General features: G+C 44.6%; 1 protein-coding gene across 1 annotated transcript in view; it reads right to left on the minus strand.

The window, feature by feature from the left end:
* ANOS1 (anosmin 1) overlaps positions 1-25969 on the minus strand; it is a 196353-nt gene that overhangs the window by 26950 nt on the left and 143434 nt on the right. Inside the window, exons 5-8 of the mRNA XM_036839203.1 lie at positions 17704-17888; positions 15161-15290; positions 3076-3281; positions 235-379 (exon numbers count right to left, since the gene is read on the minus strand). Of these exons, the coding sequence (XP_036695098.1) occupies positions 235-379; positions 3076-3281; positions 15161-15290; positions 17704-17888 (666 nt within the window). The remainder of the gene's footprint in view (positions 1-234; positions 380-3075; positions 3282-15160; positions 15291-17703; positions 17889-25969) is intronic.

Here is a 25969-nt window from a genome sequence, read left to right on the forward strand (position 1 = left end):
CATAAGGACCCCAAATCATATAAGTATAAACATTTGTTCGAATGAGACACGCTTTCTTCTTAAATTTCCATTACGACACCGAAATATTGCACATAAAACGGATAAAAATCCTAAGAAAAACTCAAAGGTAAAATTTGTACACATCCTAGTTCAAAGGACATATTTCCATGTACACTGGTATGAAGGTTCTCCAGGTAAGACCGCAAATGAGAAGAAGGAACTCGGAGCACTTACTGTTGTGGACGGCGTGTGGGGACGTGAAGTGGAGGGAGGCCTTAGCGCTCTTGAGGCGCGTCTGGCCCCAGTAGGTGACAGCCTGCAGCTCCACCGTGTAGACGCAGTTGGGCTGCAGTGGCTCCAGGGTCACAGAATTCTGAGACTGCAGGTGGAGGGACACACACAGACGCTGTTACAAGCCTCGCCGCCTCTCCGCTTCCCTGCACAGCGGCTGTGCCCTCCTGAAGCACACCAGCCCCTCTCTGATGTCTGCCCGGACTGTCTAAGATCACAAATCGTTCTACATCTTTAGCATCTGAAAATCCACTTTTACCGTGGATCAAAATAAATGTCATACAGAAGCACAAACGCGTTTTTTTTGAAATTGTATTCCTAATCCCATTATTGGATGCTTTCCAGTAGCAAGAAAACGAATAATTCTGTCCCCTCACTCCTTACTAGATAGATACCACCTTACAGAGAGAAGAGAGCTGTAAAAGCTCGTGTTAGCACACACTTGGAAAGATTATGAATTGGCATTCCCTGTATTTCTCTGATTTTATCCTAAATCTTCTATGAGTAAATTTCCACCAAAAGTTGTGAGAAAAATCAACCTGACAAAATGCTTAAAGCACTTTTTTATGGCTTGCAGGTATAATAATAAAGTCCCTTACAAGTACTCGGAATTAAGAGAAATAAGGTTGTTGTCTTAGAATTCAAACATCCATCAAAATATAGTACATGTGGTATCACATGGTCCTAAATGGTCTAATTAACATCTATGAAGGGAAAAATGTGTCCATCACTAATGCGACACCAGACATCAGGCAGGCAGTGAGTAGCACGTGCTTTCCCGCAGAGAGTAGGCCAGTTGTATGCGCTCATCGTGCTACGTGACGGTATCGTCATCTGAAATTGTCAAGTGCTGAGTCACATAAGCCGGTCCCTCGTTTAAATACCACAATGACCTGTCGGGCTTCTCCGCATCATTTTGGGTCACGTGAGATCTCTTTTCAGGGAGAGAACATGATTTCCATGGGCATTTCAGAGCCGTGAGTACAACGCCCCCTGTAAATTAACAGATGGCACCCTTACATGATTCGGGCTTCTGAGGGATCAGTCATCGGAACTTGGCCACCTTCCAGCAGGTCGGCTCTGGACGGCGGGCGGGAAGGACTGCACTTCCAGAAGCGGAGGCTGAGAGGCAGGTTCCGGACCGTGGTCCCTGTTCCCAGGTGAGGCTGGGCCACCTCTCAGCCTCACCCACTGTGGTATTAACCGTGCATTTTCGTGCCCTTTCTTCCTTTTACCTACCGTATGTCTATGAACTACCAAGTCCCAATTTTTTTTAGTTAGGGTTTCTTGTTATGTTCTATATCACTCTTCCTAAACTATTACATTCAAACAAGTAAAATAAAATTCACTTTTGAAAGAGCATTTCCTTGAAAAGCCCCACTCCTCTCAGTTATCATGGATATTAGGATGGACTCTTAGGAAATGAAAAGACATTGATCCCCAAGAAGAAAATTTCACAATTTCTCATGTTCTTCTATATGTTTCCAATTTCTGATCCTAATTCTCAGTTGGTCAAATTTTAATATTGAGAAGTTTAAGGAGTCACATGACCTACAGCTTGCCTCTTGTGGATCCAAAAAAACACGTCACTCATAAGATAGTAACCTATGATTAAGGCTACTCTGGGTCTGTTAACAATTATAATTAAATTCGCAGTTCATTTTTTATTTATCTAATTGACGTATACTGGAAATAAATTGCAAACTTCCCTACTAATCCTTGATGCTGTTTGGTTATTAAGGGCATGTCAGGGGCAGGGGACTGTCAGCATTTCATCACATCACTTTTTGCTTTCCATTCCTGTGATTTCACAGCTTTATCTCTTTCAGCACTTTCTGTGAGATAAGCACACATTACCAATGGTCACTTGTTGCAAAGTCCTACAAAATAAAAGCTGGAACTGTCAGAAAGTTTCTTGAAAATAAAGCCAAAACAGTATCACAGCTAAATATCAGTGATATGGACCTGTGGAGACATGTTTTATAATTCTCAATGGCACAGATATTGGAATCTTCAGTGCAAAAAAAAAAGGTCTTGCTGTCCTTCTAAAGCACTTTCAAACATTTATTTATTTACAGAATTCGACCTTATGAATTAGGGGGAAAGGTGTTAAGTTTTATAACAACAAGATGAAGGAATGTGTACTAAAAGGACACTGAACACTCATTTTTATGCATTAACCGTTCCATATGATGCAAAATGTTCAGTGTTATAGAGCTCTCATTGCATAAAACGGTTCAGTGAAGATTTTATTTCTCGGCCTGTGGAAAATAAGCCATTCCAAGTTCTTTTAATCAATAAGAAAAGTATATCGTCAAACGTGCATTTTCTAAACTGTTTGCTGTCGCACTGATTAGATTATAGATGGGAGCACCTCACAATACACAACAGAAAAGCCATGAACATTTACTCTTCAGTTTACAAGGATCTCCTCAGAAAAAAAGAGACCTAAATGTCAAGGACATTTTGAATTGTCTCCTTTTCAATGGCTAGGCAGGTAAGATGGAGACATTTTTGTTCCTCTGATTTCCGGAGTGGTGCCCGCCATGTGGATATGAGTAAGTCAACAGACTAAATTCAGCTGTTGTCACCTAAAACGTGCACGGCTAAACGGCTGGCGCGGTCCTCTGTTTTCCGAACTTCCTCGGTCCCAGGGGAGGGATGATGGGAACCTGCCCCTCACCCGTCCCCCTCTGTGGCTCAGCCGAGGCCACTCTCAGACCAGGCGCCCGAGTCGAAACACCGCTGCGAGGAGATGCGCCTCCTCCCCCAGTTCGCACTCACCCCACCCGTGGTCTTCCTCCTCTTCTTCTTCGTTGGCACCAGCGACTTGCCGCTGACCGTCCAGCTCCAGAACACCTTGTAGTGACGCACTGGGATGTCCGGTTCCTCGGGGAGATCCCAGACGATCGTCACAGCCACGCTTCCGTCACTGTGGATGGTGGAGTTTGCAAGCCGGAGGTTGGCTGGGGCCGGTGGTGCCGATGGATCTGAAATCCCAGGGGAAAGACACAAGGGCCCAGGATGACCACAAAAGCATCGTCTCTGTACATGTAATGACTACAGGGTCGATGCAGGAAGACTGCCCTTGATATGGAGAATAGCTGAAGACAAGCACTAAGGAAGATCCCCTTCTTAAGCCTCAAATTGAAATACAGCCTATAGAACCGTAAGATCAATGTGTTTGGGCCCTATTTGTAACCTAGGCATTTCCATACCACTACAACCCAGCCAAATTTTCATTGTACCGAAATTGATAAAGTTCTGTAAAACACGGTCAAATTCCATTTAGGTTGGTTGGCATTAAATAGGTCAGCAAAGTTGAAATGCCTTTGAAAATTCTGAAAAGAAAAGACAGAAATCTAGGACCAGCTCATTCGAGTAACTGCTTTCATCCGAGTGGTCCTGGAGCTTTAGATCCTTGAATCAAAAGTTAAGAGTGACATGAAAACATCAGCAAAAACAAACCTTTTTTTTTTTTTAATCCACATTACAAAGTGGATGACAGACGGGTAACATTTTTATAATTTCACCATTTCTAGTTTGTCGCATAAACCAAAACCGTCTCAGCTGTCAAGAGAGAGATTAGGTTCTGGAATGATTTCTCTACAAACCTCCATTTGAAATATATGTATGAAGATGACTAAGTACGTGTAAAGCTGAGGGTCTTTCCTTCATTTTTTGCCACAAATTGAGCAAGTATAGATGCCGCTCACCACAAATGATTTACAGATGGTTTTGTTTTAAGATGCCTGCCCGGGAAAATGCTGTCAATAATTCTAATTATAATACCATCTGCATCAGAGGGGCAAAGAAGCTATATCTAACTCCATATAAATGAAGAAGACTGGGGAAAAATACCCATGTTTTTACTCTTGGGATGGTTTGTGTTTTGGGGATGATGGAAACATGAGTTATTTTTTAAAAATCTGTTGCTTTTCTGTAAGATAGATAAGTTCTGGAGGTGTGGTGGGCTGTGTAATTTTTGAAAGCTTTGTAGTTGCTTTCCTAGGCTAATGGCTCATCCAAAGCACATTATGTGACATGCTTGACCAAGGTGGTTCTCAAACAGTCACCATGAGGAACCCTCTGGGAGCGCCCAAGACTTATACTGAGGTATGCTGACTCAGTGAGTGCAGGTGTGGCCCATCGATGTATTCACGTGGAATATATATTTATGTTTTATGTAAAATACACACTTATGTAAAGCACGCACGTTACTCTGAAGTAGACGATCCGCAGGTCAGAAGCTGAACAGTCCTGCACCTGGTGGCGGCCAAGCAAAGGTGTAAACAGCCCTTGGCTCCCGTGAGGAGGGAAGTGCTGGGTCCTGTTATCACGGGCTCAGGAAGCACGGCCTTCCTTGCTCTGCTGCTTCCGCAGAGCCCCTGGGAGCCCCACTCTGGTCATCCCCACGGAGGCGCCACGCACCTCACTGCTTTCACCTTCCATCATGGTCTCCGCTTGCCTCCACTCCCCACTGGCTGTCCCTCTGGTCCCTGGTCCCTCCTCAGCCTCCCCCTCCTGACCTCCCCCTCCCACCGTCGCTAAGCGGGGGAGGATCCAGCCTCTGAACTCGGGGGCCTCTTGGCATCTATACCCAATCTCTAGAGATCTCACCAGTCACAGCTTTCAAAAGTCTTTGTGTGGATAACTCTCAAAGGTATGGCTTCAACACAGACTTTGCCCCTGAACTTGGATTCAAGTACTAAAGGGTCTTTGCATCAGCTACACTTGGAGGTCTCCGAGGCAGCCTGAAAGTAATGTGCCCAAGACCAAAGTCCCCCTCCCCCCCAGCCCCTGCTCCCCACCACAGACACCCCGTCTCAGGAAACACAAACGCCTCTTTCCTGCTACTCCCGCCCCAGACCTTGGGTCGTGTACTTCTTCTGCTTTCATTCTGTGAGCTAGCAGTACCTTCAAAAATCTATCTGGAATCTTACTGTTTCCAGCCGAATGACACTGTGTGCCAAGCCTTTGTCCTTTGCCCCGATTACTGCCAAGGCCTCCGAGCCTTTCTCACCAGGGCAGCTGGTGATTCTTTCCGACACAAGCCGAGGCTCCTCAGCCTGGAAGCTCTCGATTGCCTCCAGTCTCACTTAGAGCCAACGTGCTAGCCCCTCCCCAACGTCCTGTGCATTCTTACCACACACAGCCTCCCAAACCTCCTTTCCTGTCCCCACCTGACCCTGCTGCCCTGGCCACGCTGGTTCCCATCTGATTACGTGGAGACGAAAACCAGGAGCTACTGAAGCTTTTCCACCGGTTTAGCCTAAACGCCTCCCTCCCTACCACCCCCACCCCTGCCCCGAGAGTCTTTACCTACTGCAGGTCGACCAGATGTCACCCTATTCAAAACAGTGACATGTGCTTTCCTCTGCGCACCAGCAGAATTTCACCGTGATTTTCTCCTGCTTTGCTATTCTCCACGGCCCTTAAGATCAACCTCTGCGGGACGATTCAATCCTTAACCTACAGCAGGTTACTGCAGACCTTTCTTACAGAAAGCTGGTTGGCAAGCTCATCATCACTTCAAAGCAAGAGAAAAATTACAATGTGTAAAGATAATTACAGCCATTCATGTTTTCAGTGATGCACCTGGATGTCTATATGCTGAAAATATGTAGTTATGTGAATTTTCCAGAGAGTCTAGGTTCACAGGAAAAGCTCAGAATCATCTCCTTTTCTGAAGAAATTCCAGGTTTAAGGAAGTCAACTACTATTTGGTATTTCATCATTTCCTTAATCTACTTCATTCATTATATCATTTCTTACTGCCCTGGAAAAATTTCTCATACCTCAGATGTGATCATAATTCAGAATAACATCATCTAGTTTATGAAACATGATAAAATATGAAACAACATAATTTATGACAATGGCATTAGGAAGTAATGCTTTCAAATAAATGAATTAGTAATATTTGCTTCACATTTTCTTAAAAGTAAGGCCCATTTGAGTACTCACAATACCAAGGTGGCGTACTCCCATTACCAACATGAGACACCCCCCCAATCTCTTTCTCCCCCAAAATAACCACTTTTTAAAATTTTGAAGCCAAAGGGGAATAGCAGAGGTTATCTGTTTATCGCCCCAATTATCCTCTGTAAACGAGCTACTCATTTATCTGTCTAGTCACTGAAGACTTCAGATGAGTCTGTCCTGTTTGTCTAATCTGAAGGATTTCATTCTGTCCCAACAAATTCCCAGACTGCTGTCATTCACTGCCTTGTGAAATGGTTCCCTACGGTGTGAAATCAAGTATATTCACTTTGTTGAAATATACAGAATCTTTTCTTTCAGTTTACATAATGTTTTAATTCTATTAAAACATTGAAATGCACTTGGAAGCTTGTGGGAAAAATTATATGCATATAGCAACTCCACATTATGATAAAGCCCTAAGGGATTTTATAATTTATTTATATGACCATTTAAAAAAAAAAAAAAAAACTGGTAAGGATCTTAAGGGTTGGATAGGCACAGTGACCTGCCCGAGGTCATTCACACCACTGGTGGCAGAGCCAGGCGTGAGAATGACAATGAGGGGACAAAGAGGGGTTCGAGGCCACATCTCTACATCTGTTATGTGTCATCATCATCATCATCATAACGATGGGCCACTGTCTCTACAGAAAGTCAACATGTGAAGCCCTTTGCTGGGGAAAGCGCCCATTATAGTCTAGCACAGAGATTGAAAGCCTTTTTCTGTAAAGGGGCAGACAGTGAATATCAAGGCTTTGCAGACCACACAGTCTCTGCTGCAGCTAATCCACTCTGCTGCTGTAGCTTGAAAGGAGCTGCAGATAATATGGAAACAAATGAGCACGGCTCTGTGCTAGTGAAACGCTATCTGCAGAAACAGGCGGCAGGCCAAATATGCACCACAGGCCATGGACTGTCAACCCCTGAGCTAGAGTCTTTCCAAAGCAATGACACCATTTATTCTCTTGGAACTGGACATAAGCACAGCTTATTTCCAATTTTATATGCATATGGTTGTACTTTGTTTTTTTAATGTTGGCATTTTGTTCCCATTTTGCAGATGAGGAAACTGAGGATCAGAGAGTTTAATTCACTAGTTCAAGAGTGTAGGGGCAGAAGTCCAGAGGCACATCGCAAGACCAGAGCTCCCCTGACCCCTCCCTCTGAAGCTTAAATGAGAGCATTTCTCCCCCATCTCACTACTCTTTCTGCTTCATCCACTCCCTCTTTGCAACCTTCCAAATTATCTGCAGAAACACAACTCACAAAGCAGAAAGCAAGTACACTTTCAAAGATAAATGTAATAGGAAGCCCGTATGAGCTCCTTTTACAGTTTGCATGATTTCTAGGGCAAGATATATTCAATGTTTAGCAGGAATATCCAACTTCAGCCTTGGAGAAAAATAGTTCCTTTTATTAACGATCATATGTAGTGCTTTTGGCAAAGGAAGATGGAACTTTGGGTTTCAGCAGATTTACGGTTTCATCTCTGAACCTTTTGTGACAAAGTAACAGGCACAGTGGAACAGCTTTACGCCCTTCGATGGGTAAAGTGCCAAATGAAATCACTTGTCACCCCTGGAGAAAGGCAGGCCTATTACCACACTGATGTGAACTCTCATGGGAAAGGAGCCCTTCCTGCCATCCCAGGAGAAAGCCCATCACTTACTGTGAGGCAGGCGCCTCCACGTGTCCAGACGATCCTGTTGGTTAAACACGGAGACGCAGCCGCGCGTGTTAGCGCAACAGCAGAGTGGGGTGCAAATGGCAGTAAAGAGAGAGACCTTTAGACGGTCACACTCAGTGAAGTAAGTCAGACAGGGGAAGGCAAGCATCATATGATACCACTTACACGTGGAATTGGAAATCTGGCACAAATGAGTCCATCGACAAAACAGAGGCAGACTCAACAGACAGAAAAGAAACTCACGGGTACCAAAGGGGAAAGGCAGGGAGGGATAAATCAGGAGTTTGGGACTAGCAGGTACACACCACTATACATAAAACAGATAAACAGCAGGACCTACTGTGCAGCACAGGGAGCTAAACTCATCATCTTGTAATGACCTACAATAGAAAATAGTCTGAAAATATATATACTTGTAACTGAATCACTTTGCTGTACCCCTGAAACTAACACAATATTGTAAATCAACTCTACTTCAGTAAAAAAAGAGAGACCTTTATGAATACACAATCATGAACGAATATATATACGTATATATACATAGACACAGAGAGAGGAACAAGATATGCTTTAAGAGCATGAATGTTAATTTTATTACTTATTTGATTTCCTCAAAGGATGTCCAGGAAACAGAGTTCCCATTTGAAATGCATCAGAGGACTGCCTCTTAGGTGTGGGGCGGTGATCAAGGGCAGTTAGATTTTTAAAGCAATGATATAACCAGTCACACGTTCTCCAGCTAATTAGTAGGTTAGTTCTGATGTTTAAACAGTTTTTTCTTTCTAGACACAGCAGTTGGAATAATTTTACTTCCCTCATTAACAAAAAAAAAAAAAAAAGAAAGAAAAGAAAAAAAGAAAGGAAAGAAAGAAAGAAAGAAAGGAAAGAAAAAAAGAAAGAAAGAAGAAAGAAAGAAAGAAAGAAAGGAAGGAAGGAAGGAAAGAAAGGAGGGAGGGAGGAAGGAAGGAAGGAAGGAAGGAAGGAAGGAAGAAAGAAACCCCCCTGCAGTTTCTAGACACACAACAACTTAGGGAAGCTGCAGAAGCTGCACGGCAGGCGAATTCCCAGCTATTAAGTCGTTTCAGGACATACGCTCAGCACAGTGTTGCCCAGTGGAAACGGCGCACAGAGCAGCTGCGTAGAAAGTCACGGGTCCCCGTGGAGCGACAGGGAGCTCTGTGACCACAGTGGAGTCTGCTGTCGCTTTCCTAGCACTCTGTAACGTACGCGTGGAATAACATCCCATGTGATGCTTGTGCGCTGTGAAAACAATGTTGTCTGCTTTGCTTCTCCTTTTTAATGTATCCCGTACACATGGGGAAATAAGGGGGAAAAGATGGATGGAAAACTCTGAATTTGGAAGGAAGTGAATATAGTAATTGTATTATATACATTAGAAGACGTATTAGGTCAATGACAATGGAAGATGGATTTTTAAATTTTTCTTTATAAGACCTCTTAAAAGCACATTAATTCAGTGTTAAATGGATACTGACTAATCTCAAATATCCAAACAAATGTTTGCCTGCTTTTGGCAACACGCAAAAAAAAGAATCTGGGTTTTGCTTAATATAATGCACAAAACTGTCCGTCTTCCTGCTTTCACTGCTGATGTCGACACATGGAAGTCTCTGTAGCACTTTGTTTCCCAAATTCAGTCAACTTGCAAGCAGTCACTTGTAACAGGAAGTAGTACTAGTAACGTATATTTCCAATACCAAGCACGCAGTATATGCACATTTTTTGCCCTGTCCATAAATATCAACCTGATCGAGAAAATGTTAAAGACCGGTGTATAGCAAAGTATGTTTTCTGCTGGCAAGAGCGCCACTCTAAATTGATGCCTGCCGCTTTGGGGCGCTCTGTGGGTTAGCAGTCAGGGGCTTCTTCCTCAAAGAAGCGGACGGCAGTGTGCAATGGATCTGACGTTGGGAAGGGTGATGGCGGATTGCGGAGGGAAGAAAACGAGCCTGGAAAGGCCTGTCTGTCTCCACTTACTATTACGTCTGTCCCACATTCAGGAACACAGGGGCTCCTTTCGTGATCTCGCCAAATTCCGTCCATCAGCCTCTTCATATCTTTATTTTAAACCATAATTCAAAATACATTAGACACTTCTGTAATGGGGATCTTGTAGATATTGAGTAAACCAACAGGTAGACAGCAGACGCTCTGGGGGTCCCACCCATTCCCCCGTCCTGTGCTATTTCAGGGCACGTCCGCTCAGCTTGTAAACGCGGGCGCCTCTGTCTGCACCCAGAGCAGGCTCTGTGCGCATGCAGGACACAGACTCCCGGGAGCAGCCCGCCTGCAACGCCCCAGTTCCCCGGAGGGCGAAGGGCTGCCCACAGTGGTAACTAGCGTGAGAACGCGCCTCTGTGTTCCGCCTTCCCTTGCCGGTCACCTTCCCCTCTCACCCCGCCCCTGCCCACCCAGCGTCCTGGATCCTTTCCTCTGTAAACCGCTCCCACGCAGAGCCTTAACTTGCATGGGCGTCTGGGGATCGTGTCCCTGGTAGGTCATCTCTCACGTCAGGAGTCCCACGTGCAAACGCCCCTGTGATTCCACACGTATCTACACCTGTCTCCCGACGCTTCCTAGGGTTCACTCCACACACCAAGGGATGGAAAAGTTTCCAAGACCCTAGGGTCTGGCAGGCTTGGTGCCCAGAAAAGCGAGCGCTTCATCCCAGGAGTAGCCTAGGAAGGCAATTCACCATGTGGAAGGGTTTCCATTTCCATTTTCTCCATTAAGAGACAAAAAGTAGAAAGGGACATTATACATTAGTCTATTAAATTATCTGTTATTTTACTTTTTAAGGTTGTAGCCAATTTTCCTTCTCAAGTACCAGGGAGAAAGACAGTATAGAGCATTTAAATAAGTAAATACAGAAATCACCTCAACCTTGGGGAGGGGAGGTTGGCAGGGGTTAGCAATAAAAATATCCAGAAACAGTATTCACCTGGAAAAGAAAAAGCCTGAAACTGACTTACCAATCTATGAGCAACTCAGAATTTTCTTATAGAAAATAGGTATTCTAAGGGGTTAGGATTAAGTTATAGGGAGATATAAGAGATAAAGGGAAATTAACTGAGTAACCAATCTATTCGGGCAAACCACAGACAAGTAATTTTGTATTTAAAAGTAACCCTAAAGAAGAGAAAGACAAGAATTTTGGCTTTTCTGTGAGAATCAGGATGAATACCAGGCAGCAGGCCTAAACTAAATGATGCCCATTTTACCAAGTTTTTTTCTCGTCCTATTTAATTTTGCTTTTATTTTCAGAGGTGTTCGGGGAAGATGGAAAAGATCCTTGCCCCTTCCCTTGACCCAGCCTTAAAGGATCAAGTCTGGTCCCATATCCAAATTCAAATGCACTAGAAAACTGCCTACCCTTTGCACAGACAATTATTTTGGAAGCACTTTCTTTCTTAAAGTAATTTTAAACCACTAGAAGACGTACAACTGGTACAGTGTCAGTTGGTTCTGGAGCACGGCGGGCCTAAGTGGGCTTTTAATTAAATGAAAATGCACCATTTTTGGAAGCGCTGCAGTGACCGTTAAAATGGGGTGCTATTTCCTTTTACAAACCACACCGCACATCCATCCTTCCATCCGTCCCAAGGCGAGGAGCATTCCAGACTTCGGTCCTTGTGTTCTGCAAACCAGAAACGTGTGTGCGGCGGTCATCATAGATCCTGTGGTGGTCTCAGGGAAGATGCATGACAGAATGGGGCTGGGGGCGAGGGGATAACAGACCTGCTTGACGGCTGAAGGCATTGCCAGGATGGTCCACCTCGTCTCTCCCCATCTTACTCCACTGCATTTACAAACATACAAAAGTGCTTGCTGGGGAAAAAAATGTAACAATCTTATTGAACTATCATTTATGTACCATACAGCTCACTCAAGTGTGCAAGCAGTGATTTCTAGTGTTTACTAAGTTGTGTGACCATCGCCACCATCCATCTTAGAAGGATTCCGCTACCCCATTAAGATCCTCCCTGCCCTGCTGGGGAAATTTTAAGGTAGAAACAAAGCTATTTTTGTGTCTTTAGCTTCTCCTTTGATTACTCGTGTTTCCAGCATGTCCAGGGTCCTTCACCTGGGTACGTCCACCCCTCAGAAAAGCCCGTGTGCAGGAAAAGGCCCTAAAACACGGCAGTCATACTGGCTGGGCAAGGATTACTCCTCTTCTTGAAATATGTGCATCCCCCCAAAGGAAGAAAAGAGTCTTCCCCTGAAACACCCTCCTGTCTCGGTCATCTCTGTTTTAGTCACTGGCAACACCAATCTCTCAGCAGTTCCAGACCAAAGAGCCTGGAGTCCTTTCCTACAGGCCACGGGTAAATCCCCAAAGCCTATCAGAGTCACCTTTCCACATGTGCTCCCCGGCCAGCTCACTTCTGCCTTTGACCAAGTTACTGTCACCTTTCGTTACTGCTGTTGCATCACTGGTTTGCTGTACTTTTTGGATCCACATATCGACGACAACATACAGCGCTCGTCTTCCTCTGTCTGGCTCTCTCCTCTCAGCGCGGCGCCCTCCAGGCTACCATCATCTCGGAGCAGGAATACTGCACCGGCGCTCCGTACCATGACCCTGGAGACCCAGCACGCCCGGCCCCTCCTTCCTCTCAGTCTGCACCCTTCTCTGCTCCAACCCCTGGAACCGGAAGGCTCTTCCATCGGAGGGTGCAAGGCCAGCCCGTCACTCCTTTACACGGCATCTCTTCTGTGGCCGCCCTCCCTGAATAGTAAGAAACAAAAACACCCCCTTCCCCACAGCTCCTGGGTCTATTCTCTATTTTTCGCACTGTCAGTTATCACTCTGTACCCTAGTATATGAGAGTATTTTATGTATTGATCTTGTTTACTGTTTCCTCTCGCCCCCAATTAGAGTGAGTGTGTGTGTGTGTGTGTGTGTGTGTGTGTGTGTGTTCCACAGGAGCAGACATTTTTGTCTTTTCTTTTACTTGTTACCTCAGTGCCTAGCACAGTGTCTGACACAGAGCAGGAGCTCAACAAACATTTGTTTAATAAAAAAGGGAATGAAACGTGAGTGATAAAACGAGACCCCCAAACCCTTTATTTCTACCTTAAAATTCTCCCAGCAAGGCAGGGAGGCCCCTGGAGGATTCTAAAACTGTATAAAGGATACTTGCACGACTTTATGGTAAGTACTAAAAATCACTGGCTAGCACACTTAAGAGGAGTGAATTTTATGGTATGTAAATGATATTTCAATAAGGTTGTTAAAAATTATTTTCCCAGTAAGACACATCTCTACGCTTGATGAGAACTGACTAAGGTGAGGGAAGACGGGGTACCACCTTGTAAATGGTGACGTATCCTTAGCCATATCCTGGAGGAAATGCTTTCAACTGTTTAGTGGGTCTGTTATATTCCCATCATTCTGTGGTGCATCTTCAATGAAAACAGTAGAATCTACCATAAATTCTGGGCATATATTTTTGGTTTCAGAAGTGCAAGAACTGAACTCTGGAATGCCGAATGTTGGGCATATTTGTAAACCCAAGAAACAGAACAATTTAATGGTGACTGCAAGGTTTCCCAAAAATGGTGCACTTTCCTTCAACAAAAGCCCGTTTCAATTTGAGGGATGCCGCTCTAATTGTAGACGTATGCGGTCCTCAGCCATGTAGGAAGGGCTGGGACAGCACGGCCTTGCTCCTTCCCCAGAATGGACGCCTCTTTGGTGGTTGGCAGCAACCGGCCCAGCCCTGGGGACTGTCACAGGACCTCTGCCCAGACCCCGTCCGTCTCTGAAAGGGATTCCACCTCTGTCTGCAGAGGCTGGGAGCTGCTCTGCCTCCTGTCTGGACATGCAGCCACGATCTGAGAGCGCCAGACCCCAATCCTGCCGGCAAGGGAGCAGATGGGAACGCACGGTGACCACAGCACGCCTGGACCGCACCTGAACCGCCAGAGTCAAGGTGAAGACTTCTCGAGCCCTGTACCGATCCTTGCCTCTGAACCCACTGCTAATGATTTATCCCCACGGCCTCTCTCAGTCCTCGGACCACCTGGAGACAGTCCTCAGACACGGACGGTCTGATGTCTGTATTTTATTTCATTTTCAGACCTGCTTGGTGTATTTGCCTCGGGCTTGGCGGGGGTGTGGGGTGCACCTTTCTTTTCTTAAAAGGACTTTTTAAAAGAAAGATTTAAAAATCTACAACATACACTGTAATTGAATTCAAATACTAAATTGATCTGGTTGCAAGGTTTCCACTTGAGACCTATGATTATGCAGAGAAAGGTGTGGCAATATTATCTAGTGAGAAACGGACAGACTAACAGAAACATACATTTTACCCAAAATGGAACGGAAATTGCAAGTTATAGCAGCCAGTTCAAACCTTCCCGTTTCGAAAGACATGACTGATGTTACCAGTGTCACATTATTCATTAATATCATAACGTATGCTTAAAATAAACTTAAACGAGCTCTCTAAGAGGATAACTGCTGACTAGTAAGGGAATAACCTGACAAATCTCTGTCCATGAAACTGGCCCTCACTGATTATTAGCCAAGCAGATGTATCATTAATTCAGAACACACACAGCCATCTCAACACAACTGGAGAAATAAACACGGAGCTATTATTAATATCTAGTCAAATGATGTCCTCCCACTATCACAGACTAAACTAACCACAAATGTAATATAGTTAGTATTCATCGGATCCCACAGAGGTTTTAAAATAGCATTGAAGTAGGAACTGAACAAAATGATAGCCATGATAAAGTGACTCGGGAGGGATTTAAATTCTGCCTCTTATGAAACAAAAGAGATTAATTCACACTCAGTATAGCAATTGTTGCAAGAAACCTGCATAGTCTGATGTGGCAGAAACTAAACCTTTCTGTCCAAAAATTAATTGAATGGTGCTTGACTCAGAATATATTGAGAGAGCCAACGGAAGTGGATCATGGCAAACCATGACTTCAGAGTTGAGAAAACCCCATCACACTATCTTCTGCAGTCCCTCAGAGGTAAAAGCCCAGGGACGGTCCTAATCATAAATTCGCCAGCACCTTCAGACCCATGTGGTCCCATTTGCTAAGCACAGCACAGCCCCCTGTTGGCCAACCACACACAAGAACCTGGAGGTGAGATGCATGTGCCCCCGTGGCGAGTTGGGCACAGCGGGGCAGGCAAGTGACACTGACCTCTGGAGGAGCGGAAGTGTTTGCTGGGGGCGGTGAAGCCTCGGGTCCCGTGCACATTCACGGCCGCCACTCGGAACTGGTACCACCTGCTGGGCCGTACGTCGGTCAGTTGGACCCGCTCATCCGTGGTCTGAGGGGAAAGTCACAGAGCACAGAGAACCCCTTTATCCTGACGTGCCCATCAGGCCTGGCTTAGAAACACGTGCACTCATCAGCCCATGCAACACTGCCTTGCCCTCCCCTCCCCTCCTGGAGCAGGGCAGCCCATCCTGCTCGGGTACGGGAAGGGCTGTCGGGGACCAAGGAATGCCTAGGGAAGGTTCCAACTGCTTGACTCTATTCACAGGTATTTCACCTCAAAGAGTTAAAGCTCTCTGGAAGTCAAAATCTCGTGACAAATGCTTGGGCTGTTTTAAAATCTGGTGACTAAATACAGCATTGGAGAGATTTCATCAATAAATTATACATATGAATGAATAAATACATGAAGTAATCATTACAGTATAGAGAAAATGAAATCAGCTTTAGTTTATAGAAGGGAAATGCCTCCTACTTGCGTGCCAAATATAGTTTTGGAAGTATGTATGTGAACCCACACACTTAAATTCTGGAAGTACATTGCAACCCAAGACTTTTTTGTTTAATTTGAGTAAATCATGTAAGATCTGCAAAGAGTCGTGTTCCTGAAGGGTGAGGTAGGTTTCGTCCAATAAAAGGTCCAGAGAAGAAAACTGGACAATGGGACAGCTCCACAGGTCTTGCTGTCCCTACAGCTACGTCCCAAGATATCAAACAACTTGAGCATCTTCCCACTGCCCTCCTCTTCATCAAACTCAGGGCAATATGCCTGCTTCCAGCAATGTCCTAGGGTAGACGTGAAACCTTGGCCTTGACTCCGAGGAATAAACGCCCGAGTTCTATGCCTCATCCGCGCCAAGTGCTGAGCTCAGCTTGGCGCTCAGTGGATAAAACTGGGAAACAGAACTGAATTGAAACCCTCCTAAACCTGAGTTTATAATAACTTATTGAAAAGGATCGTCATGTGTACTTTAACATTCGAAAGAAGCTAAGCATTTCCGAGATCAAAGGAAGAAGATGGCCTCAAGCGTGGCTTTCTACCTCGTTTGGCAGAATTTAAGACAACATTTTCATTGACTTGTTTGTCTAGTTTTAACCTTCAATTTAAGGAACTAAAGCCAGCATGCTAGCCACAGCATTTAGCAGACAGAGAAAGGAAGCATTACATGTGGTATTAACTAGTGAAAACAGGAATAATAACAGAAATGATAGTGCAAGGTCTTTCCTCTCTCCGAATAAGAGGATATGAAAGAGAAGGGCTTATCATCAGTTACTTTCATAAATCTTCAAATTTATAATTTGGAAATATTTGGAAATTGCATAATTTGGAAAAGTTACAAATGATACTGTAGCACCGTTTAAGGGAGAATGCCATGTAAACCAAATATAACTTTAGGCTGTATTCTGAACATCTTTATGTTTTGTTAAAGCACAATTTTTTAACAAAATAAGTATGGAATAGAATTGCTAAATTTACCTGACCAGTTTTTTTTCCCCCCTCTAATTTGTTTCTCTTAACATCACATTTCTCGTTGACTTGGGTGGTATTTAAATGATTTTAGTGTTTATCCTCTCTGAGATACTACTGTTGCGAAAGGGACCAAATTCTTCTTCTAAACACTTGAATACTGAAATGTATTTTATATTTACTGAAAAAAAATCATGGGAATCTTGTCCTTGGAGAGAAAAATGACCTGATCAACTTCAGGAGAGAATTTTCCCCTATGGACCTACATGTAGAGAAGGCATTTTAGTTGCTGAAAAGCATGAAGCAGTTGCATATTGGGAATTTATTCTTTTCTCCATCCGTGGCGTCTGCTCGCAGCTGGTAGTCCATTTAACAGCTCTTAAAAAGAAAGAAAATATTTTGCTTTTCACATCCACAAGACAGAGGAGGAAAAGCACTGAGCAGATAAACTCCAGGAGGGCTGCCATCCAGGTGGCCCACCAGTTGGTAAGCTGACCGAGAAGAAGAAAGCACTTAGGGGAGATTGATGAGCTGCTGGTCGCTTCCCACTAAGTAGTTTTGTGACATCAAATCTTCTTCCTCCCGCCACGAAAGTCCCATGCGGAATAGAGGCTTAAATGTAGGAGAAATAGAGGAGAAGTCGTTGAAATGATCAAATAGCACGTTGACTAGTCCTACGGGTGTTGCACTTCCCTCACTCTAGCCGGTTTTAAGTTTATCTCAAGGAAGTGTAGTTCTCGGAATAAATGTGAACGCTCATTAGAAAACCGTCTCCCTTCCACGTACGCTGTGAACCCATGAAGCCAAGTTTTTCGTGGTACCCGGTTATACCTACAGAGCCCATCCCGTCTTCCGCCAACATGCAGGGCACGTCCACCTTGGATTACGTGATGTCGGCACTCAGGTTGTTTTGACCGAGGCACAGCAAGCTAAGTTTCTCTCTGTAGGCGAAGGAGACACTACCTCAAGGGGAAAACAAAGCCTATGAAGCACTAACCTGGGCTACCGTCTGCCAATGCGTGGCGTCGTCTTCACTAGGATGGATTCCGTAATTCCATCTTCTTTGTACCACGTAGATCACAGGCTCAATTGAAATGTTGAATTTTGAGGACCACTTAATCTCCAGCTGCCCGGACTGCAGTTCTGTGAATCGTAACTCCTTCCTGGGCTTCAGGGGGACACCTGAAACAGAACCGCGCCTGTTACAACAGCCTGTGTGTGACTCGGAGTGCGGTCAAAGTTGAGGAAGAAAATCTACGGAAGAGACAAATCTCATCTCGTGACAATGGATCCTCTATTTCCTTTCTTAAAAGCAGCTTCTCCCTATCAGGGGTTCACATTTGAAATCTCCTGACACTAAGTTCAGTTTCGCTTTCCCATTTTTTTTAGAGGGTCTAAACTGATTCCTGATTCTGAACAAGGTAACCTCTGGAGTGACTCTTTTATGTGTGTTCTTCCAAGTAAATCCTGTCACCAAGCTGCAGCACTGGAGGCTAACCCGGAGCCCACACGAGGCGACAGTCGTGAGGAGTCTTGAGTCCTTTTTCCCACGTAACGCGCTCCGTCTCTGCTGATAGATCCTAGGGTCCTTAAAACACGGTTCTCAAGTTTCCTCTCCTCTCTATCTGAGCGAATTTTCCTTTTAAGGAAAACGTTATAAAGCTCAATCCTCTCATGTGGTCAAATCTTACAAGAATGGTTTCCAAAGCATGGGTCTCGTGGATTCCCCAACTGATTGCTGGGCCTCTGCCCTATTGACTTACTGTCTAAAATTGGAAAAAGATGAATTTATAATGTTTGGTTTTGGCATGAGTGAGTGCCTGGCTTCAGAAGTCCCTCACAGGTGCCTCATTGGAAAGTAGTTCATCATTTTGATTTCTTTTTCCCCCTACAGCGCATGCAAGTTGCCTGGTAACTGAAAGATTTAAGAACCACGGTTCAAAATAGCAGCCGTTATGGAAAGGGAGTTTTAAAACAAATTTATAATACTAAGAGGATATATGAAACTAACTGAATTAGGTAGTCTATGGCATCATGATGTTCAATGCCATCCAAACCAAGAACACCAGTTGCATTAAAATCATTCTCTGCTGAGAATGAGCATTTGCCTCAGGCACTGACAACTGACCATTTGAAATGGTTAATTCAGAATGCTGCATTTATTTTTCCATTTCTTAAGTTTAAACTGAGAAAACCAGAAAATGTGCAAATACAAAATATAAGCTCTGATGCATGTTAGTGAAGTGGCTGAATTCAACTCATTTCATTTTGATCTTAATCCAAGCCAAATCTTGTATTGGGAAATTTTAAAGTCATTAAACACTGAGGAGGACAGAGTCGGATAATTTTAAAATGGCATTATGTATATCTGCTCAAAAGCTCACTGACTCTCTTAAAAACTATTTTCTAGGACTTCCCTGGTAGCGCAGTGGTTAAGAATCCACCTGCCAATGCGGGGGACACGGGTTCGAGCCCTGTTCCGGGAAGATCCCACATGCCGCGGAGCAAATAAGCCCGCGCGCCACAACTACTGAGCCTGCACCCTAGAGCCCGTGAGCCACAACTACTGAGCCCACGCACCACAACTACTGAAGCCTGTGCGCCTAGAGCCTGTGCTCTGCAACAAGAGAAGCCACCGCAATGAGAAGCCCGCGCACCGCAACGAAGAGTAAGCCCCCGCTCGCCACAACTAGAGAAAGCCCGCGTGCAGCGACGAAGACCCAATGCAGCCAAAAGTAAATAAAATAAGAATAAAATAAAATTTAAAAAATACCAAAAAGCTATTTTCTAAGCAACCACAGTCACCGCCCCTATTGCATTCTCCATGTTGATTTGCTGGCGGGTTGTACCTGTACGTTGCCCTTCACTTTGCCATAAAGTTGTCTCATGTGATCCTTGCTGTGACCTCATCAAGTGGGTGAAGGGTGAAGTAGCTACATTTCGAGCACCAGGGAATTGAGTCTGAGGAAGATTAAATAAATTGCCTGGAGCTATGACCCATCTCCGGTTTCTCTCTGAATTTTCTGCCACATTTTGGGTTAGGAAAAGCCACTTAGAAAGGTAGAGAAAAGAAGTGGTTTCCGTAGCTCTGCAAGTCCCTTGGACATTGTGATTCTAACGTCCTTGAAGCTCCTGGTTGGCGTGGGACTTCCCTCCTAGACTTTGCTCCTGCTGTGCCCCTGCAAGAGTCTTTTTCAAGCTCATGTCAGAAACTTCTCGGTGCATAACCTTACACTTATGCTTTCATGCCTAGAATATTTCTGCAGAGCGAGTGATTCTCACATCTACCCCCCGTCCCTCTCTGGGCTGCAGGACCTCATCCACCTGCACAAGTCCCCTCTCAAATGCCTCTCCCCGGATAACGCCCCTCCTCCTGAGATGTAGGTCTTCATGACATCTCTAGGCTCTTGGACATCGAAGGGTTCCCAGAACCTTCTGTCTTGTGCTTGCGCCTACCAACATCCTGTTGTTTTACTGCAGAGCATAATTTCAGGAACCCCTCAGTCATCCTGTCTCCATGGTGACCACCTGTTTTAGGCACTTTCTTCTCCTGTCTGGACCCTCACCATATCCTCTAACCCATCTCCGTGCAAGCCAATCTCTTTTCTCTAATTCCCTCTTCACCGTATTTCTGGTTATTTTCCTCAGGTGGAGGAGAGAGGCTCTCCTTCTCCTTCTCAGAATGTTCGAGTGCATCCGTTTTCTACAGAAGGGAGGGAAACGTCTCTGCATCTCACTCGGGGCATCCGTCTTCACCACCGCCTCCCAGTCATCTTTCAGTTGATCTCGTGGTACATTTTGCGCGTCTGTCACACACGCTGCCTTCACACCCAGCTTTCCCACAAACACACTGCCAGGCACTCCCTGCTACCATGGCCTGTTCATGGTGTTTTCTTCACTCTGAAATCTCTGTCCTTCTATTTTCTGACCACAGACCCTGGAATACTTCCAGGCTCAGTCCAAATGCCACCCTTCGGAGCCACTCTCCCTAAAGCTCCCAATTGGAAATAAAGGCTCCATTCTTCTGCCAGCTCTTCAGCATTTAACCTGTAAGTGTTGAAGTGCACTTAACTGCCTCTCTCCACAGCCAGCGTGTTTAATGATGTCTGTCTTCCCCACAAAGCTATAGCCCCAGAGGTCAAGAACCATGTCTCCTCAATTCCCACGTCACAATGTCCTCGTAGAGAGCGCTCTGCAAGAGCAAATGGCCCGGAACTGTTCACTGAAGAAAGAGCCCAACCCGCTTTCTTATTCTTCTCTCAAGAATACACCTGGGGACGTAAGAGGACTCGGAACATTTACACACATCTTTGTGACAATGGTAAACCCCTCTCCGCTTGAGAGTCACGGAGGGGAAGGAGAAGACTTATCGCAGGCGTCCGGTGCCACCTTCTCTGGCGTGTGTATCCTTTCAAGGAGCTCTCATCTCCTTTTCTGTCAGGGTCCTATGGCTCAAGCATTCCTTTACTTACTATTTAAAGAGACGATGGCTGGTTAGTTCCTGAACCTCACAGAGCACTTTCTCTGAGAGCGCTGTCTTGGCTCTCCATGTGTACTCCTCTAGCGTAAACGCAGCTACGGTAAATCCTCAAGTCACTGCAGCACCCTGAACTCGTCAGCAGCAGAGCTGCATCCGCACCCCATGCTCTGAGGCTTCAGTCTTGAAGATCATTCAACTACCAAGAGCTTTCCTGCAACATGATGCGCGTCAGGGCACTGTCAGTTCAAATTCCTTCATTTAAGAATCTCTTTAATTATGATGTGCAATGGCCTTGCAGTTTGCATTTTAAGAGACGGTCCATCTGGTTTGCATTAGGGTCAGCTGGCTCCCCTGATTGGGGGTAACTGCAGCCCTTGGCTGTAATTGTGTGCAGATGGGGCTCAGCCCTGGACCCTCAGCCCTCACGTCAGTCCTTTCACAGTCCTCACGAGCTCACCCAGCATCCCGGCTGCATAACCAGATGCAGAGGATGGCTCTGTCCTCAGTGTGGTTTTTATTACGTAAATGACTAGGGTCTTTCTTTTTTAGTATTTTTGAACGTATTAGTCATCTTGAAATCTAAACTATTCTGTTAAAAACTTCATAAATCCTATCACATAACATCCCACAATATATGACAATATCAGTGCATTTTTTTTTTTCTTTAAAACATAACAAGTATTCTGGTGAAATCAAAGGAACAGAAACCCAATGCTTCAAAAAAATGTTGAAACTATGTGATAGAAAACTCAATAAAGACAGACCATCAGCAGTTGCAAATCACCACAAGATCTGACTATTCATATAAATATATTTGTCACAAGTCTAGGTATGAAAATGCAGCAAGATACTGTGTTCCGGGCTTTCCTGGTGGCACGGTGATTAAGAATCTGACTGCCAGTGCAGGGGACACAGGTTCGAGCCCTGGTCCGGGAAGATCCCACATGCCGCGGAGCAGCTAAGCCCGTGAGCCACAACTACTGAAGCCCAAGCACCACAACCACTGAAGCCTGCATGCCTAGAGCCTGTGCTCTGCAACGAGAAGCCACCACAATGAGAAGCCCATGCACTGCAACGAAGAGTAGCCCCCGCTTGCCGCAACTAGAGAAAGCCCACGCACAGCAACAAAGACCCAATGCAGCCAAAAATAAATTAAATAAAATAAAAATAAAAATAAAAAAAGATATTCTGGGGCTGCTTCCCTGGGGGCGCAGTGGTTAAGAATCCACCTGCCAACGCAGGGGACACGGGTTCGAGCCCTGGTCCGGGAAGATCCCACATGCCGCGGAGCAACTAAGCCCCTATGCCACAACTCCTGAGTCTGTGCTCTAGAGCCCGTGAGCCACAACTACTGAGCCCACGTGCCACAACTACTGAAGCCCACACGCCCTGGAGCCTGTGCTCCACAACAAGAGAAGCCACCACAATGAGAAGCCCGTGCACCGCAACGAAGAGTAGCCCCTGCTCGCCGCAACTAGGGAAAGCCCACGCGCAGCAATGAAGACCCAGCGCAGCCAAAAGTAAATAAATAAAATAAATTAAAAAAAAAAAAGATATTGTGTTCCAGGGATAATATCTCTCATAAAGACAACTGTACTCAAGGAATTTGTGTTTACATCACATTAAGGCACTCAGTCACTATATTCAAAATGTGAAAAGTTAATTTGTGAAAAGCGGCCCATCTCTAAAATCCTGAGGTTTATATATTTCAAATACTAAGAGATTCATGGAAATAGTAAATCAACTCCATCATCACATCAGATCTTTTTGGGAAGAAACAAACTGATATAGGGTTAATTCCTGGTTAGCACCTGGTAAAGGAAAATGAGTGCTGTGTCACGGCCACCTACCTAACTGAAGGCCACAAACTACTCTGAATCTTTACATTTGGAAAACAAGTTCAGCTTTTCTCTTTCCCTCCCCAAACCAAGTGTCCCAGTTGGGAGTGAGGAGAGGCAGTAAGATACTAAAGCATCACCTCTAGACAGAGGACAGTCCAACTAAGCTGTAAACCAGACCTAAAATAGGGGAGGATCAAAGGAAAACCAGTGCCCCAACGAACCGGAGCTTGTGTTTCACCCATAGAAGACCAGCTTGTGAATTTCCCACAATCTCACAAAGGTGTGCATGTCAGAGACTAGCACCTTCGAGGCTGGTTTACCCATGGTAACATGGTCAAGTCTTCCAGGGGGCTGCTTCTAATAGTCTTTACTTGAAGGGTGAAGGAAAAGCTCTCTTTTGTTTTCCTTTGTTTCAAACCCTAACACCAGTCTGTAAAGTTAACTCAGGCGTCAGCCAAGGACACTTCTCACAGTATAACCCAAATTAGATGCGCAAATGTAACGCGGGACATTCTGTTGATCATTTTTTCAAAACACACAGTGTTTTGAAAAACTCAAGTTTCCAGCATATAAAGCCTTCGAAGGTATGAAGTCAGCCCACGCCCCATCTTCCTTTCTACAAAAGTGGACCAGACAGAAAGGATATATGTGTTTCCATGTGTTTTAAAAATTGTTCATTAACTCAATAAGCGATAAAAGGAAAAACAGGACAGCGGATGGCACACAGCAATTTATGGCACAAGTTAAGAAAGTGATTGGCCCACTTCAGTGAGTGCGTGCGTATGACCACCTGGACGAGGAACTGCTGGGCCGGGTGGAGGCTGGTGTCCTTCGATTTTGCACGCCGGTGCTCACCCAGTACAGGTCATAAGCAATGGCAGGCGCTCCTCATAACTCCCAACACAGAGTCAGCAATTACTAACTGAGCTGAAATGTGTCAGTACTTGTAGATCCAGGTGACATCAGTCCCTTTTAAACTCAAAATGGGGGAGACATTGAGAAAATGCCCTTTGGGATTTCCTATGAGATGACACTTCAGTCAGTAGATAATGAATGAGTGAAATGGACATGAGGAACTTACAGGTTTGCCCAAAAGAATTTGGTTCTTCACGAGGTATATAGTCTGTATCTAATTTAAATATTACAACTCCACAAATTAGGTGGAAATTAAGTTCAAAGAAAAAAAGCTCCATGTTATTTATGAGCCTAAAAAATACTGATAAATCAGGGATTGTATTCGATTTAATCTATTTGATCTTGATCTGTCTTTTACTTGAGCTATAATATAATAATACCGGGGTGCCCAAAGAGGGCTTGAAGTTTAGGGTCCTATTCCAGTAGCTGGAGAGAGTCAAAATAAAAATGACAGGAGAGCTGGCCCGGGTGGGAACAGGCATTAGCTGCACTGCTGCCGCCAACCACGGGATCCCCTCAGAGGCGACCTCCGACCTCAGCCTCCGCACTTGTGAACTGACAGCGGGGCTGGTCCAGCTCAGCCAGCGGTGGAGCTCCCTCTTCCTAAGGAAAGTGCCTGCACAGACCTAGCGTGAGCAGAGACAGGCAGGCAAGCTCATTTCCCAGAGGTCGTTTTGGGGCACTAAGAGGGCACTTACGAAGGTGAGAAAGACAGTGACAGCTGGGCCCCCAAAGATTGTCAGGTTGATTTGCACGCACGTCGTCTGGCTGGATACATGTTTTTCTCCTCACAAAGCCAAGCGCTCGGACAGGAAGGACCCTTTCCCAGAGAGGCTGGGGCCATCAGCACCAGAACCCTCTTTTGATTACTGTCAGATGCTCCCAGGACATGGAAGCCAGCCTTCATTCAGAGAGCAAGGAAAAAAACCTCTAGGTAGTGTGTGTGTATATATATATATTTTTTTTTTTCAAAATAATACTATTTTATCCTTGTGTTCATTATGCAAAAGTCATTGTCAGGTCAAGAGAGTCTTTTTATTCTATTTGTGGTTAGCCCTCCATGAATTGCCTCTGTCCACAAACACCCAGGTCAAGACTTACTTGTAGTAGAAAGGTGACTTCAGCCCTTGAAAAAAGCCCATCGTATTAAGTTTAAATTGCAGGTTATCTTTCAATCATTAATCATTTATCCTGGCCGTTCATAGAATATTTCCCTTATTCTCGGTGAACCAGGCATACTTGAAATTCATACTGACTCTTCACTGCTTTCACATGAAAAGCATATTTTAATGTATATTGAGTCCTTTAACTGCCTTACTTTTAAAACAAAAAAGGTTTTACAAATGGGTTTTCAACAATCATTCTAAAAGCATCCTATTTTTATGGTAAATGCTGATACTTAAATAGCAAATGATCTGTAATAACAGAACAGGTTTCATAATAGTAGACTTTTAAAAAATTAAATGGTGTTAGATTGGGCAGAAGTGATTTTACGTAGTTTATAATAAAAGGCATGGAAACAATAAAACTTTAAATCCATTAAGGAAACGTCAGTCTGTTAAGAAAGGGAAAGCAGCAATTATTTTGAATTTGAGACAGTATTTGTGCCAGGTTTCCAAGGGTCTTAGGGGAAAAAAATAGAAAACTGGATGGATTCCATAGATTTCAGATAAGAGTATTTCCAAGTGGCAGCTGGAGAAGGATGGCGCAGGTATGTGACTTCTGGGAGACCTGAATTGTTATAAGCCTAAGAATGGACTTCTGAAAATAGTCAACGAGCCCATAATTCAGAACCGGCATTGCAACAACATACACTTGATGCGTGAGAGGGAAAGTGAGAGAGAGCAAGAGAGATTTCTCTTTCTACTTATAATGAATAATGCCTAGTGACTGATTCTATCTTTCTCTTCAAATTAGACCCAAAAAAGTAAGGAAATGTTATGTCTCCCGTAGTATGCTTTTTGGCGTGCCAAACCGTACGTAATACAAGAGCATCGGTTTAACACACAAGAACTCTGTCACACTTA

Source organism: Balaenoptera musculus, chromosome X (genome assembly GCF_009873245.2).
Source record: "Balaenoptera musculus isolate JJ_BM4_2016_0621 chromosome X, mBalMus1.pri.v3, whole genome shotgun sequence".
NCBI lineage: Eukaryota > Metazoa > Chordata > Mammalia > Artiodactyla > Balaenopteridae > Balaenoptera > Balaenoptera musculus.